We start from the raw sequence: 16,871 nt of genomic DNA, 5'->3' as shown, positions 1-16,871 counted from the left end.
GTCAACACTTTTGCCACTAAGTTTGACAGATACAGTTACTGGGCTTTAGACGGAAAATACTTTTTCACAAGTAATAAATGAAAAACCATTTTTTATATATGTTTATTAGTTGAAAATATCTGTTACTGTATTTAGGTATAGCAGAGATTAACAACAAAATGACTCTTTTACAGTTTCCTCTTATTATTTCCGTGCAGCCTCGTAAAAATAAAACGACAGAATAAAAAAAAAAAGTAAATGTCAAGAAAATCTAACAGGTGTGTTTATTTCCCTCACTATCTCTTGCCACTCCATGACCTTCGAGACTGACCTGGCAACCTCTTGGTGTTACTTAATCCCAAGTTGAAAAACATTTACCCTGGAGCAAGGCACCTCTAACAATGAAGCTACTCACCGGTCAGTAAAGGTAGATGGGGAAATCCATTGTGTGCGTGCTGTGGTAGGCAGCTGCCATGTGTGTGTGTATGTGCATGGGTAGCGGACATAAAGGGAAAGCTTTGAGTGGAAAAAAGCAGACACTGCACAGCAGCGTTTGTTTTAAAAATTCAACAGTAAAAACAGTGATTGTTATTAATTCCTAATCGGATCTGATCGTCAGCCGCAGGGCTGGACGACTGTCGAGGAATAAAGACGTGAAAATGTTCTCAAGCAGAAATAAACATGCGAAACCAACACTCGGGAGTGCGGAGGTCAGGTTTCGCCGCTCTGACAACTGTTGCTGTGAGACAAGGGAGGAGAAAGAAAAAAAAAAATCAAAACCTAAAGGAATCGTTTCTGAAACACACACAAAGTGAACACACAACGGTTGCTTGAAAAAATCTTCACTCCCTTTCACTTTGTCTCATCTTGTCATGTTACAAGTACAAACATCAAAGTATTTTGTTGTGATTTTATATGATTGACCAAGATAAAAATATCACAGGTTTGTGAAAGAGAGGGAAAAAGAATGAATGGTTTTGCAAATCTATAAAGTATGACCAGTTTATATACGGAGCATGAAGGAATGGCATTTAAACATAATATCCGACTAAATACAGTATTCAAGCAGCAATGATGATTCGGTGTGTTATGAAGCACTGGTATTGACACAGGGGGTTGGATATAAGGGCACGCCACACTTTTCAGATTGTCTCCCCCTTTAAATTTCACATTTTTTACTCTACTACACATTAAAGTTGGGTACCAAAACGTGAAAAAAAGTACATAGGGTATTAAAGCTTTTGCAAGGGGCTTATTAAACAATAATAGAAATCTGATTCTTTTGTTTGGTTATTGTAGCAATCGGACATTTAAAAGAAAATCATTTAGAAAATAAAAGTTTCAACTAGAAAGTTTTTGTTTAATTTTCTGTGTTAAAGCTATTTTTTCGCCCCATTCTCAATCATAAAATGGCGAAGGAAACTGAGCGTACTGCACTGACGTGCGTGATACATAAAGTGTACAGTGAATCAGCGCAGAGCTGAGTAATTTGATCTAATTCGACCTTCAAGTAACCTCTCGTATAAGCTGAAATGACACCCATAACACAGATCTGGGAATTCCCTCACCGGCGACAGACACACACTCACACTCCCCATAGGTGCACACGTTTTGCGAGAAATATGAAAACATTGCAAATCAAATTCCAAACCTATTATCATTTCAGAACCGAGCACCGACGCACGGAGAGACGAGTGCGAATGTGAAGTCACAAGTCTAAACATGGCTTTGAAATACCAAATATCACGACGCCATGTTTTTTAAAAAACAAACAAACAAACATTATACTGTTTCTTTAAGCATTTCTCTTTCGCTGTCATCTTCTCGGTCTCACCTGAGCCAAAGGGCCTGGGAACAATATGCGTCCTCTCGCGGTGAGTGACAGCTCATGGCCCCGAGGCAGCCGGCTCCGCCTCCAGGTGAGGTCTGAGCGTCTCGGGTTTCGCCGCTCATTCATCACCTGCCGTCGCCTCCTCAGCCTCGTCTCTCCGTAAATGCGTCTCCGCGCACTCTCCCGACACGCTTCGGCGCTCATGCGAGGTTCTGCAAAGTCTAAGTCAGGTTGATTTTTACCGCGTATTTCAGCAACAGCGCAGTTGGAAAGTGCTTTAAAATCATTTTTTAAAAAACAGCATGCGGTCACCAATTATGAAACAAGCGTTTTGTCAGTTGCCATCATCAGCGTCATCAAGCAAATGCACATCAAATATGTTGATCAAAGGCAGCTCGAAACAGGTGGTGGGGGGGGGGGGGGGGTTAGCTTCAAAGAACTCGGGGGTTCAGGCAGTTTTGCAGTTTTCTGGAAGTTTGTTCCTACGGGGCTGCACAGTGGCGCAGTTGGTAGCACTGTTGCCTTGCAGCAAGAAGGTCCTGGGTTCGATTCCCGGCCGGGGTCTTTCTGCATGGAGTTTGCATGTTCTCCCTGTGCATGCGTGGGTTCTCTCCGGGTACTCCGGCTTCCTCCCACAGTCCAAAAACATGACTGTTAGGTTAATTGGTCTATCTAAATTCTCCCTAGGGGTGAGTGTTGTGTGTGAATGGTTGTTTGTCCTGTATGTCTCTGTGTTGCCCTGCGACAGACTGGCGACCTGTCCAGGGTGTACCCCGCCTCCCGCCTGGAACGTAGCTGGAGATAGGCACCAGCAACCCTCCCGACCCCATTAGGGACAAGGGTGAACGGACAATGGATGGATGGATGGATTGTTCCTACGGATGCCCCCTAGGGGAAATGGGGATTTTTTTTCTTTTGCGTTCCCCGCAATAAGCAAATATTGTTTACTGCATTCATAGAGATGGAACTACACTTGAGAACGGCCCCTTATTAACCATTCATACTACCAGCACAAAAAAAGACACAATCAAATCTGTCACATATGACTTCATAACCCCGTGATAATAACTGAGAAGTAGTAAAAACATTTTGGATGTATTCTTTCTCTCTTTCCTTTTTATGGAAAATTTGTTTATATTGCATTTTGCACATGGATTTGTAGTGCATTTCTATCCTCAAGAAACAGATATAAAACTCCAGACATCTCACAAACGAGATATTAACATACACGGAAACACCTTATGAAAATCTTATGTTATAGCAGAAAGTACAGTGGCCACCATTAAGACTTTCAGTATTAAGTTAGGCCGCATGAAGTGAAAAGCAAAAGTATTACGAGGCAACACAAAAGAGAAATTTTTCCCCAGGTCCCCTAGGGGCCTCCGTATGTTCCAGATGAGAGGAGGATAGAAACTGAATGCTGCTTGCAAAGGTTTAACAAGAAAACCGAGTCGCTGTTAGCAAAGAGGAACGGACATTTTAATACTCTAGTTAATTTATAGGAACACAATGAAGCAAATATGGGATTACTGAAGATGAAAACCTCCAATACAAACCTTTTAATTAATAAAAATTCACACACAGTCACAGAGTTGAGAAGGCTCTGTGACTGTGTCCGTACATGTGTGTCTGGATGTGGGTTTGTCTGTACAGGGCCAGAGGTAAAGGGGGGTGAAGGGGTTCCTGTTACAGTGAAGCCTCCTTTCCAAAAGGTGAAAAAGTCACGCAAGCGCAAGGCTGTATGAAATCTCACAGCCTCGGGTGGCTGCAGCTCTACCAACACCTACTACGAAATTTACAACTATTCAAATGAGTTGGAAACCCTGCAGTTAAGGCAACTGCCACCTAGAAATGTCATCCAACTCATTTTAAGGTTCTCATTACATGTCAAGGCAGACTTATTTGGAGCCTGAAACTCGACTGGCAGAAATAAGTGCCAACCCTGGTCTGATTGTCTGTCGACTGCACCGACGGGATTGAACTGGGGTCATGTGAGTCTAAGAAGCAGCGAGAAGAAAAAAAAAAAGCTTAGCTGCACCCGGTTTTGTGTTTATCTCAAAATAAAAACACAAACCCTGATGTCATTAATTTTTCTTTTTCTTCTCTAACTAGTGCTGTGACCGCAGTGAGCACAACTGGGTTCATTCAAAGCAGAGTTAGCTAACAGAACCTTTTTGTTTTCCAACCTCTTTCAGACGTATTAATAATGCGAGTTACAGCTCAGTTAACACTTCTGGGTTTTCTCTTTTTTTTCCCCCATTTTGGTTAGACTCATGTTCACATGACAGTTCGTTCTCGTTCTTGCTTCATTTTGATATATGCTAGAATTATCCGGGGCGCTGTGGTTAGCACAGTTGCCTTGCAGCAGGAAGGTTTCGGGTTTAAATCCCAGCCTGAGGTCTTTCTACATGGAGTAGCATGTTCTCCCCAAACATGCAAGGATTCCCTCGGGTACTCTGGCCTCCACCCAACAATCCAAAAACATGACTGTTAAGGTCAGTGTGTCACTTTAAGTTTCCCTATTTTGTGTGAGTGATTGAGAAGAATAAATAACTCTAGAAATAAAGATATATATTTTTTTTAAAAAGCACCGTAATCCGATTCAGCTTATTGTGGATTCCTAATCAAAGAGCTGCCTTATCTTGAGCATTTAGGTGAAGATAATGCATCTGCATACCTACAAATAAATTTATGAGGGAGAAAAATAGAAGCCGGCTGTTTTTAGCTCACTGGTCTACAGGTTAAGACCAGATGTTTTTGTAGGCGAGGCTGCAAATGAGCGTGTGCCACTTTGCTTAAACCAGACACTTAGTCTCTGTGTCTTTGGTAAATACATGCAGAATGAATGATGAGAAAATGAAACAAAGGGAGACAGGGACAACGTTCTCAGCCAATTAAATGAAAGCACCGCGAAATGAGCTCTGAAAAAATGTGCAAACTGAAACCGCCGACTTCAAGCCACCCATTTCTTGCAGTGTCCAGGCGAACAGTGTGAACCTGACACCGGAGTTCACCCAAACCAACCGGGGCAAAGTTTAGGAACGGCGGTACTCTGCAACCGGTAGAATCGGTTTGAGAATCGTGTTTTAACATCTAAAAATGTGTGATCATGCCACTGCCGGCTTCTACTTGTTGCTGCAGAAGCAACAGCAGATCGCAGATTTCGTTTCAATAATTTTGACATCTTGCTTAAAAGATGAATATCCTTTTAAAGAACGAGAGGATTTAGTTTGTGAGTTAACTACTAGAAATATCTTGGTGAACAGTCTGACAACACTTAAACTACCCAAGTAGGAAAAGAAGAGCTGATCACATATAAATCATTTGTGATGCTAAAGGTGGGAAAAAGGATACAGTGATTGAGTGACAGACGTGACATGAATGCTGAACGTACGTTAAAGTTAACTATTTTTCCATATTTTTTTTATTAAATTGCTCTAATAGACGTCCCGGACACATTTCAACGTTATTTTATTTGAACTAGATTTGTGTGAAAACCCTACCAGTTACAAATTCTTACATGAACACATGAATAGCTATGTTTTTTTTTCTTCCAAGAGATATTGAAAAAGAAAAAAAATCTCCCATTCTCATAAACCAATATTGTATTTTGGGCCATCTTCTGAGCTGGATATATTCTTAAAAGTTTAACTTTCATATTTTCTCATAATTTAGATAGGAACAAAAAATTATTAGATAAAAATGGTACAGGGATATATTATTGATCAACAAAAATGTGCAAGTTTACAAAAGTCTTTTTATTTCTTGTGTTGTTTAGTGAAGATTTACATTATTATAAGCTGCCAAAGGACTCAGGACCTGGTTAAAAAGCTTTATAACGGCAAAGACACAAATGGCAGTATTAGCATCCTTTCCAAAACATTTGGACAAGTCCCTCCAACAGCAAAACGCTGTGATAAAATATCTTAAATTGCCCTGTTGAATCATATTTATTGAACCTTTATTTTACCAGGTGAGTTATTAAGAGCATCTTCTTGTTTACAATAACGACCTAAAGTCTGACCGTCGCTTAAAGGTGCCCTGAGATTGATCAAAGCTCCAATTGTGAGACTGTGGAGACAATTGTGAGCTTAGTCTCCCAGCAGAAAAGCACGAATGTGGGGTGTAGAGAAGTAGGCAGATTGATTTTTCTCCTCTTTTCAATCCCTTTTGTGCGGCTGCCAGCTGGCCAGACAGAAGCGGAGATTTCTGGAGTAGATTTATGCTGGGTGGTGGGTCTGAAACTGGCTCCAAATCAGGATGGCCTCTCACTAAAGTTTTAATAATGATGCTGTTAGAATTTGTGTGGCGGATTCTGGCAGCTCCAGCAAGGCAGGCCTGCCGCTCTCTATTCTGTTTTCTGTCAGCTGTGCACATACACATTCAGACCTGCGAAGACCAATACGCTCGCATACATCCATGTCACACACACACACAGCTCTACTACCTCCTTGATTTCAACTGGCTCCTGATGAAATTACCAGAACAAATATTCATACCATCTTATTTTAGAGCACCGGTTCTGAAGGTTTTGGACTCCAATCTGGATTTAGATCAAACTACGAGTGAATCCAGATTCAGTTCACACGTCGTTTTTATGGCAAGCTCAGCCAAAACGTAGCAGTCTGCTTCAATACCGTCATTCATTAATTCCAAGCAAAGTTGTTAGTTTATGAAAGAAATCCATTCTTTTGGCACGTTTTTACCATAAACAAATAATTGGCACCATGACAAGAGCATGTGTTAGGATGGAGTATTAAGATATATCAAAACAGAGAGAAAGCAAGCTGAGCTTAGCCTGGCCAGCTAATACCCTGTTCCAGAGATCCACAATAGAAGTGAGATGAACGTTTACAGAAGATTTTTTTAAAGCTGAATATGTCAAGTCAGACGATCCTAGAGAAATAAATGATAACGTTTTGAACATTAATCCTGATGAAATGTTAGGGAAACTGTAAGTTAAAATCTGAACATGTTTTTGGTTTACAACTAGGAAAATTTCTTTGCACATGAGTACCAATTATTTTAAAATGCATCTTGAAAGATAACTAGCAGGTAGACTTTTCAAGGTTTTACAAAATCTCTTAATTCACCCTTATATTTTATTGAACTGCTGAAACGGTACCGTATAATTTAATACTAATTAGGTTTAAGAGAGTGTTTATCCATCCATCCATCCATTTTCTGTTCACCCTTGTCCCTAATGGGGTCGGGAGGGTTGCTGGTGCCCATCTCCAGCTACGTTCCGGGCGAGAGGCAGGGTTCACCCTGGACAGGTCGCCAGTCTGTCGCAGGGCAACACAGAGACATACAGGACAAACAACCATGCACACACACACTCACACCTAGGGAGAATTTAGAGAAACCAATTGACCTGACAGTCATGTTTTTGGACTGTGGGAGGAAGCCGGAGTACCCGGAGAGAACCCACGCATGCACAGGGAGAACATGCAAACTCCATGCAGAAAGACCCCGGCCGGGAATCGAACCCAGGACCTTCTTGCTGCAAGGCAACAGTGCTACCAACTGCGCCACTGTGCAGTGTTTACAATAAATTTAAAAAAACTAGAGAAGAAAAATTAAACTGGAATCTAGAAGACAGTGTCATTTTTCCTCTCTGTTTATCTATATGTTTCACCTAAGCTGTTTTGATTTTGGTGACTCGATGCAATTTTTTATCTTTAACTTTTTAATGCAAAATTGCATCAAACGTGTCATTTACTGAATGACATTTCATGACAGAAGTCATAAACATTTATGAAGACTCCACCATGCCCATGACAGCATCATGGTTATCAAACCCCGTCAAATAAAGTGTTATCATAAAGCTTAGCTTAGCATACACTTAATTATTGTGGAGCACAAAAAAGAAGGCGTACGGAAATATTTCGATGAACACTGCTCAATAAAACAATTCTTTATCTGTACCAAAAAAAAAAAACAATAAATGTAAACAAAACTTAAATGCACACACAAAGTGTGAACTGTGAGAGATTTTCAGAGCAAACCCCTTAAAGAAAGTAAGATCAACACAGGAAAGCACACACACACACAATCTAGTGGTTTCCAGTGGAGCAGAAATACCATTATACAGTTAACTGTACATTACAAATGGGCTGCCAACTGTCTCTGGAGTATCACATGACCACCGGCGGCTCCTGCAATTGGCTGGCTGGGTGAACGGCATAAGTATCAGGTTAGCAATTGATTGGGTGATGTGTGGTGGAACAGATGGAGCAGAGAGGAAGTGTATTCCCAGGAAACCACACTAAGCCATTGGGTTTTTCCACAGGCAGCAGAGGTGGACACACACACACACACACACACACACACACACACACACTAACAAGACAATTCCTAAATCTACACCTCTCCTTCTCTGGCTGGTTTTAGACCTTCCTGTCCCTCTTTTCAGCCCTCACAGGCTATTCAGTTCTGCATAGATCTTCATTATGTTTAATTACATTCTTAGGTTTCACTGGAATGAATCCACATGTGAGTTAGATGGAGGGCATTCTTTTTCTTTCACAAACCTCAAGCATTTTTTTATATGAGAAGTAGCCTTCGATAAATTAGTAAAAAGCTAAAGAAAAACAAAAAACAAAACAGACCTGACATATTTTCCATGCAAAGACAAATATTGGAGCAAAATGCCCCAGCCAGAAAACCACATGGTCTATCAGTGTGCGTTTCCTAGACATTGACTTTGTTTCTGACTGATGATTAGAAAAAGGAAACATGTAAAATATCGAGATTTTTTTTTTAAACTAAAAATCAATTTAGAAAGAAGAAACAACAATATCCATTTGCTACTTTGGCATTTATAAACAGAAAGTTAGAAAATAAGATCTTTGGACCTGTGTGGATTAGCAAAGGCCATCTGCAATGAGGCATTTAGAGTCGTGGCTTCTTCCTCTTTGAGTGGCCTTTCAGTTCATGTCAGCACAGGGCTTATTGTGGATAATGAAACTCTTATCAGATTCATTCGGTTTTCTCCAAAGGTCAATTTGTTTTTGTTGCTGGGTGGATATTCACATTTCCCACCAAAACATGTCAATACCTGAGACAGAGAACCTTTCTTCTTCCTGCTTGGTATAATGGCATGACATTCCCATGGTGATTACATTTGCATACAGCTGTTTGGACAGATAAACAAAGCGCCTTTGGGTATCTGGAAATTGTTCTCAAAGGATGAAACGTTTTGTCTGATGCAAAGTGTCAGTGAGGAGAAAAAAAAAGTCTACACAGCATAAATTGTAAAAAAAAAAAAAAAAAGTCTCAAATTTATGGTAAAATATCGGCAGCTGTGGTTGCCAAAATATTACCGTCACAATGTAACGGTAAAATCTTTTAAGAAAACAATCTTTTAAGAAACTTTGGCCCATAGTTCAACAATTCTTTTCATTCCCATTGATCCAGGTGCCTCAAACTCCAGGCCTCAAGGGGCGCTGTTCTCCAATTTTTAGATGTGTTTCTACTTCTACACACCTGACTCAACCCTCCAGCACCGGAGTTTGAGAGCCTATAGCTAAAACAAAACAAGGGGCCAGTTTTTAAAACTTTATTTTCTAACCTAAATCTTATTTAGATGATGGCGCTGCAGTGTGTTGTAGCCTGTGTAATACCATAACAGCTACAGCCATGTAGCTGTTACGGTAGAAATTCAATTCAGAATAACTCAAGTATGCAAATATATATATCTATAAATAAAATATTTAATAATTTAGTTATTTGCAGATAAAAGGTTGAATGTCTTCCATATTAACTAATCGTTTTATGGAGCTTTCTTTTAAACGTAACAATTTTTAATTTGAAAACCAACAAAAAGTCACAAAAATATCATCAACAACAAAAAAAAGAAAAACATCTAAAAGTTCCTCAACACATCCAGCTGCCATGGAATCCTTTCAGTCTTATCTGTGTTTTCTCCAAAGTGAACCACACCCTCAAGATTTTAACACGGGCTTTAATCCATGTGGAGAAAGACCTTCTTTTTCTGCCTCGCTCCATGTGTCATCTGTTTTTAAGGAAATTACCTCCATGTGTGCTACTGCCACTGACAAGAGCAGTAGGTCCAACTATTAATGGTTTGTCGGGACATGCAGCTAAACAAACAACTGCCAAATCTAGCTAATCCTTTGCTTGCCCTCAGCGGTCTACATAAGCTGTTACTAGATGTTAGTACATCCTTCAAACAGTAGCAGCTGGGCTGCAGTGGCATTAATGGCTATGGTGGCTACTGTTCAAATTTCACACGAGTCATATCTGAACATTGCATTTCTGCTTCATGGAGACTCAGTGGAGTTGTGTTATAATCTTTCATTTTGATAAATAAAAAGTGTTCATACTCGCCAAACATTTTCACATTTTGTTACTTTTTTTTTTAAACAAGTCCTCTCCTGCAGTGTGGAAATTGTCAGGGTGCCAAGGCGTCTCCTTGGCACTCTGACACGAAAACAGATTTACTATTTTGCTATGACTCTCCACTTGAGAAAAAGAGAGAAAAAGGCAAGCAAGAGGTCAGGTAAACAAGCTGGGAGGGAAAGACGGATTAGGAAGAGAGGAGAAAATACAAGAAAGCAAACTAGAAGTCTGCTTTTACACCGGCAGAAAGAGACAAAAAACAGAGAACCAGGAAAAATATATGTACATTTAACAACATCACAGAAAAGCACATTGTACTGATGAATACCATTTAGAGGCAAGTGCCTCTGCAAACAACTGAATCCACCCCTGAGTGAACACCTGTTTGTGTGCGCATTTTAGAATTTTTCACCATGTAAGGCCCATTTTTCCAACAAATACCAACTTTATGAGGACTCACTGCTCCTTCTGGGGCCCAAGGCCCGGGCCCCAGAAGAAGATGTGCTGTTATAGGGTTATGCTTTAGGTTTCCAAACTGTATCAAGCCTGTAACATCAAAGGAAGTGGGAAAATGAAAGCGCTGTGAATATTTTCACATATAATTTCACATTCACTGAATATTTTCTGGACACACTGGAGATCCAGAGCGACTATGTGAATGCTAATGATGTGGTGTGGACACATGAGCGAGGGTATCAGCCATAAAACTCGGCAGACTAAGCTGCCTGAGCAGCCGGAAATCCGGGTCATTGTAGTTTATGGTTATTTTGGTCATTCGGTGAGATGAAACAAAGTCTAGAGATTCCTTTTTGTGATCAAATCATGTTCAAAGACTTTATAATTATTTTTAATTGATCTCTTTGACCAGTACATTGCAATGTAAACAAACAGCATGGGGTCCCCACAGGCCATATTTACAGCATGCTCTAAACTGCCTGGTGTAAAACTATAAAATAAATAAATAAAAAAAAGAAAACATTTTTTGTGGATAATAATGAAAAAACTGAAACTTTTCTAAACAAGGTCAGACATCCTAAATTTGGAAAAAAAACCCAAAAAACTCAATCAGTAATAAGTTTTCCTTCTCTTTCTTTTTGTATCGGCTTCTTGGGGATATCAGCCTGAGATAAAATACGTAAAAGGTTGACAGGAAGAAGACGAGAAAGTGAACAGACAGAGACAAAAACACATGTTCTGTGTGTTTCTTTGTGCCAGGGAATAAAATAAGGGGCCTGAAACCTGTGTGACTTTGACTTTGTGTGTATGTGTGTGTGTGTGTATGTCCTGGCACGTGTGAGGTGGTGTGTGGGCGTCGAGAGGGAGAGCTCATAAAACCCATGATCACACTGATGAGGTCACAGGGAGTGAAACCGGAGAAAGCCTTTCATTTCCTGTCTCATTCCATCCTTCTTTCCCCAAACTCCATTCATCCATCTCTCCCGCACACCTCTGTCTGCTTTACTCCTGTTTTTCACTTGCAATGTCAAAAGCCAAAATCTTTCTCACCCCGCTGGCTGTCTGGAATTCTTCACCGTGTCACCTAACACTGGAAAATAAGTAGTATGGCCGGGTTTTTTTATTTTTTTATTTTAAATTTGCCTGAAGTTTTCTGTCAAGTTTAACAAATGAGGCAGGGCATGTTAGTTTTGGTTTTCTCATTAAATCTCTCTTGTAGGTTGTACCACTTACAGTGTATGCATTCACAAATGTAAGAGCAGTGCCAATTTTTCTCATATTATGTCCTCCTCTGCTTGTTTTTATTGGGCATCTGGGGAATACATAAAAGTAATAAGAATAGAAAAAGTCCATCACAAAATTTGGTTTTGCATTTGGGGGAGAAAAAAAAAATCTGACCTCTCAAATTGAGTATGTATTAGATAACCTTGAATTTGATTTGCAGTGGGCCCCGGGTAAAGATATCTTAAAACAAATTACCAGGATAGAGACGTGAAACGACCCTGAAATGAAGCTTTGTTGAAGAAATAAAACCTATTAGAGGTTTTATTTAGATTTTTTTTAGGGGTATGGTGAGATAAAGTGAAGTCTTCGTACCGCTTTATTTATCAAATTCTAGCTGTTTTGATTCTTCTTATTTGTTACTCTGACTACACATAATGACTAAATTAGAGGAGCCGTTATTTTTTTGCAGCAACTTCCTGACTCATGACAATCAGCACATTTCTGCATTTCTTGAATCTCATCATGTTCGTTTGAACATGATGATATTTTGAAGAGTGGCCAAGAGAAATGGGCCTCTGCCTTTCATCGTATTTGTTAATTGATCCTGGAAACTTATATCAAAATAAAAATTAAGCATAGATTAAAAAAAAAATGCTTTAGTAAAATATATTTCATATGGATATGTGGAGAAAAATAAATAGACCGAACTTATTTAGTGCTTTTCCAATCATTCTGCTTTCACCAATTCGCACAGAGATATGCAGATCGGTAGGCATTTTGAGGTTAAGTGCCTTGCCCAGGGGAACATTGATATGTTGCAGAAGGAATCTGGAATTGAACCTACAACCTCCCGATCACAAGAAAACTACTCTACCCACAGAGCCACAGCTGCCTCACACTGATAAACGATGTCAGTTATCCTGGCTCTTCACTACATTACGCTCACCTTGAATGTCTAAAAGGTTATTATTATTGTAATTGTGGCTAACAATAACTTGTAGTGTAATTAACACCACTTGGAATTTCACAAATCACACAAATTTGTGAAATAACAAAAAGTCATTTGTTACAACTTCAACATGCATGTCAATAATATATTTTTTAAAATTTACTGTTAAATTATCGAGAATGAAATACGTCTTTAATTTTTCTATTTAGATGAATCATGGGAGAAAGGTATTGCGTTAATGAAAGAAATATTATAATGTGTTACGAAAATTAAACTGCACATGAGAAAACTTGTCTTACAATTACATTCTGAAACAAACACAAACACATCCAACCAAAGATTAGACATAATAGTGAACTATCAACTGTTTGTCTGCAGGATTAAAACATTAAAACATCTGTTAAAAAATACACTTTGGTGACCAATTGATGTCATTTATCCCAGCTGTCTCTGAAAGTCTAAAAATTTTACTTTAAGGTTTTGTAAGTAGAGAACTACCACCAAATTTTCATATGCTTAATTCATATACTCTATGTTTTAATTTAATTTCCTGATTTTTTTTTATCCAAATATTTTAAAAGCATTTCTTTAAAAAATTGTCTTAGATATTTACTTTGTGTTGCTTTAAGAACTGGCCTGGGAAATGCGGGATCAACAGCGTAAACTATTTTCTCCACTGACTGTTTGCGTAGCAGGATGCAGTCACCAGCCGTGGGAAGTTTTTTCTTTGTGTAAAAAGGTGAAATGGTTTCTATTCCACGATTCTGACGCTGGAACTTAACAGAAAAGACAGCTGGGAGCCCCGAATTGGAGCTTGGTTATGTTTGTGTTGTTTCGGAAAACTCTAAAGAGCCAGTGTGCTTCGCAAGAAGTCGAGAGGCAGGATTTATTGAATATTTTTGCTTACCCATCAATTTGTTCCAATTTTATCGAAAACGTCAAAGCGCACCTGAGCTCACGCTGCAACAGCCGTGAGCCAAAAGGGAGCAGCGGATAACAGACAGATACAAAACTCCTCCTGCTGTCAGTCTGCTTCTTATCACCGGCTCATTACTGGAAAAGTGTTTGACAAAAACGCCAAGGGGCAGCAGTAGCTGGCTACCAGATTGCCTGTCACGTCTGTGGGCTCACGTTTGGTAGAGGGAGGAAGCAGGAATGGTGCTGAGGGAAGCTGTGTCGACTTGGACAAACACCCACGTTTCCCCCAAAACAACAACACTGGGAGCTCTTAAGCTAGAGTGTCTGGAAAAAAGATAAGAGAAAGGCAAGGAGAGGTATTATTAAATCTGAGAAAAAAAACAAAACAAAAAGTTTTAAAAAGCAGTTCACGAATGAAATGACACACAAATCCTCTCAGATTTTTACTTTAAACTGTCAGCGGCAATAGAAGCGATCGTATATTTCTTTGTGTTTGTGCATCTAAAATATATCCCATTTGTTTGCCCAGAGGAAGATGATGAGCATAAACAGTGAGGTACTCTGCATTCACTGTAATGTTTGGCAAAGAATACCTAAGGCTTACCGAGAATCATATTTTCTGTTTTCTTTTTATTCCGGTTTCATAAAAACAAAGAAATTAGATCATGTGGATGGGGAATCTGGGATTAATTTTGAAGCAGCTGATTAGGGCGTTTGTGTATCAGAGGATAATTGTGTCTGGGATGTTGCCTAAAAAGCCTTCAGGCTTCGCTACAGTCAGAGAGTCAGAATCAGCATCGTCTTCTGTGATGCATCCTCCTCCCCGCGCCCGCTCAATCAAAGCCACATGCCCCCACCTATTTTATCTTTACATATTTTTTTCTTTCTCTGTAATCAAAACTTGGACTAAAGGCAGTTTTTTTTTATATGCTGCATCACATAAATTTTCTCCCGTTCAACTCAACCCAATTAACCTGTTGATCTTCCAAATGATCAGAACTTGTTTAAAAGCTAGGTATGGAACGAGCTAATTAAAATAATAATAATAATCATCTAACAAGAGCAGCGATCAAATACTCAACCGTAATGAAGCCAGAAGCTGTGGTCATGGAACAACTCGCTAATGCAGCAAATATTTGAACTTTTATGTCTATTTTTTTTTTTTTTTTTACCATGTTTGGGGAGAGAAAATCTTGGATCGGTTCAAATTGGTACACCTGATTTTTTAAAATCTCAGTGAAGGTGAAGCTGAATCCATATTTCAAAATACACCAGGAAAAGCCCAAAATCAATGTCACGTCAATGGCCATGATGAGTGCACATAAACGTCAACTCAACTCCAGATATTTTAATTAATTCGATATTTTAATATCTAATTCACATTGAATGGCGAGTGAGATCAGAAACGGTCAACAAGGAGTAAAGAGAAATATTTATTGGCTAATTACTGAGAGTATTTCAAAACTAAACAACAAAAATAAATCAAGACTACAATTCTTTGTTTCGCGTGAGTTTGTGTATACTAATCTCAATTACACTCAAGCATCATCATATTTAGTAAACTTATGCCAATTTAGTTCAGGTATGACACTATTAGCCTCACAGTTAACGTGCTAATTATACATTTTATCTGTCATCTGACTCACTAACCAGTGTATTTAGCTAAACTTGTGCTAACTTATCAACCACTGTGAATCACAGCCACCACCGACAGGCACTGAAATATGTAACGATTGTAAAACATCTCGAACTGTTCCCATAAATAATATATATTAGATCTACTCAGAAGCAGCAAGTCACTTTGTGTCCAACGTTTCTGTAAACATCTGGAGATAGTTTGTCTCTCACACTGGTTTGTGTGTAACTTCAAGTGACAGACACAGTCCAAGTGTGGAGTATTCTTTAAAGGAACCCCCGAATCTACTGGAGGACCCTAATCAGGTCCAGCCCGATGCGTCCCCTCTGAGCGTCAACGTTGAGGACCCGGACCTCCACCCTCTCCCCGGGGCCCAGCGCCAGGCTGCGGCGGTGTTGACTGGCGGGCAGCTTGTCTAGGGTGATGTGGCTCTTATGGATGAGGCCGGCGCGGCCGACGCCGATGTCTACGAAAGCTCCGAACAGAGTTGTGTTGTCCACTCGGCCTGTGAGCACGGCACCGACCCGCAGATCGCTCATCGACACGATGCCCCGCTTAAAGTCCGCCTGCCCAAAATCTGCCAAAAAGAAGGAAGTCAAAGGAGAGGATGTAGAAAAGCTGGCACACTTGTAGGAGATGGGGCCAAATAAGTGTAGCGGCTAGTCAAACTGTGTGCAGAGGGATGGGGGGAGAGGGAATGAAGAAAAATAAGAGATACCACACAATACCAGGGGTAACCCAACACCTGTGTCTACATACAACACTTCTACATTTCTCAGTATTCTGTCCATCCATACTTTCCACCAAGCCAGCGCATAGGATCTGTTTTCCTTTCGGTATCATTAACACAAACAACGAGGGCGTGCGATCCAGGAAATAGCCGGTACAATTATTCTCCCTCAAACCCCTGATTTTATGCGGTAGCTTCAGCCCATCTGTTTATTCAGCTGAGCTCTGGCTAGGAGGCCAAGCAAAGTGTACTGCAACCGAATAGGGCCAACCCCAGAGTGAACCTCTGAGTTGTGCTCCTTAATTTTTTTTTTTTGGAGAGTTGGACGATGCTAAGTGGCCAGACAAATCCAAATCCATAGCTAAAAAACATGAAAGTATTTGATTTGTTATTGAGTGTTGCAATAAATGCCTTTGAAATAACTCACCCACTATTTATTTCTCACAATCTGAGCGTAAAATAATATTTAAATCCTTTTTTTTTATTGAGTAACAGCAGGACTAAATCGGATGTTGTTTATGTGTGCCTGAACTCAAGAGCCTGAAGCTAAGCAGAAAAACAGCTTTTGCTGCATTTGCGCTTGCCGCACACTCCGTCCAGCAGCAGAGTCTGCTGGACCCATCACACGCTGTCAGAAAGACACCGACTGGACTGTTGGGTTGCAGAGAGGAAGCCGCAGCACTGTCAGAACCTATCGAGTTACGCTGCCAAGACAAGGCTATTATAGTCCAGGCTAGAAAAGTCAGTCAGTGTATGTTATAATTAGCAAAACATTCATAAAGGA

General features: G+C 39.9%; 1 protein-coding gene and 1 long non-coding RNA gene across 2 annotated transcripts in view; one reads left to right on the top strand and one right to left on the bottom strand.

Annotated features, from left to right (window-relative positions):
• Window positions 1-777: 777 nt before the first annotated feature.
• Window positions 778-12,733, top strand: LOC114138343 (uncharacterized). The gene is made up of 3 exons (XR_003594194.1): window positions 778-790; window positions 6,325-6,329; window positions 12,611-12,733. It is a non-coding gene; the product is annotated as an uncharacterized LOC114138343 (long non-coding RNA).
• Window positions 12,734-15,141: 2,408 nt separating this feature from the next.
• Window positions 15,142-16,871, bottom strand: part of srbd1 (S1 RNA binding domain 1) — a 52,389-nt gene continuing 50,659 nt past the window's right edge. The window contains exon 21 of the mRNA XM_028006489.1: window positions 15,142-15,934. Coding sequence (XP_027862290.1) covers window positions 15,642-15,934 — 293 coding nt within the window. The 3' untranslated portion in view covers window positions 15,142-15,641. The remainder of the gene's footprint in view (window positions 15,935-16,871) is intronic.

Source organism: Xiphophorus couchianus, chromosome 22 (assembly GCF_001444195.1).
Source record: "Xiphophorus couchianus chromosome 22, X_couchianus-1.0, whole genome shotgun sequence".
Lineage (NCBI taxonomy): Eukaryota > Metazoa > Chordata > Actinopteri > Cyprinodontiformes > Poeciliidae > Xiphophorus > Xiphophorus couchianus.
The sequence above is the reverse complement of the archived record's forward strand: the minus strand, read 5'-3'. Positions and strand labels throughout refer to the sequence as shown.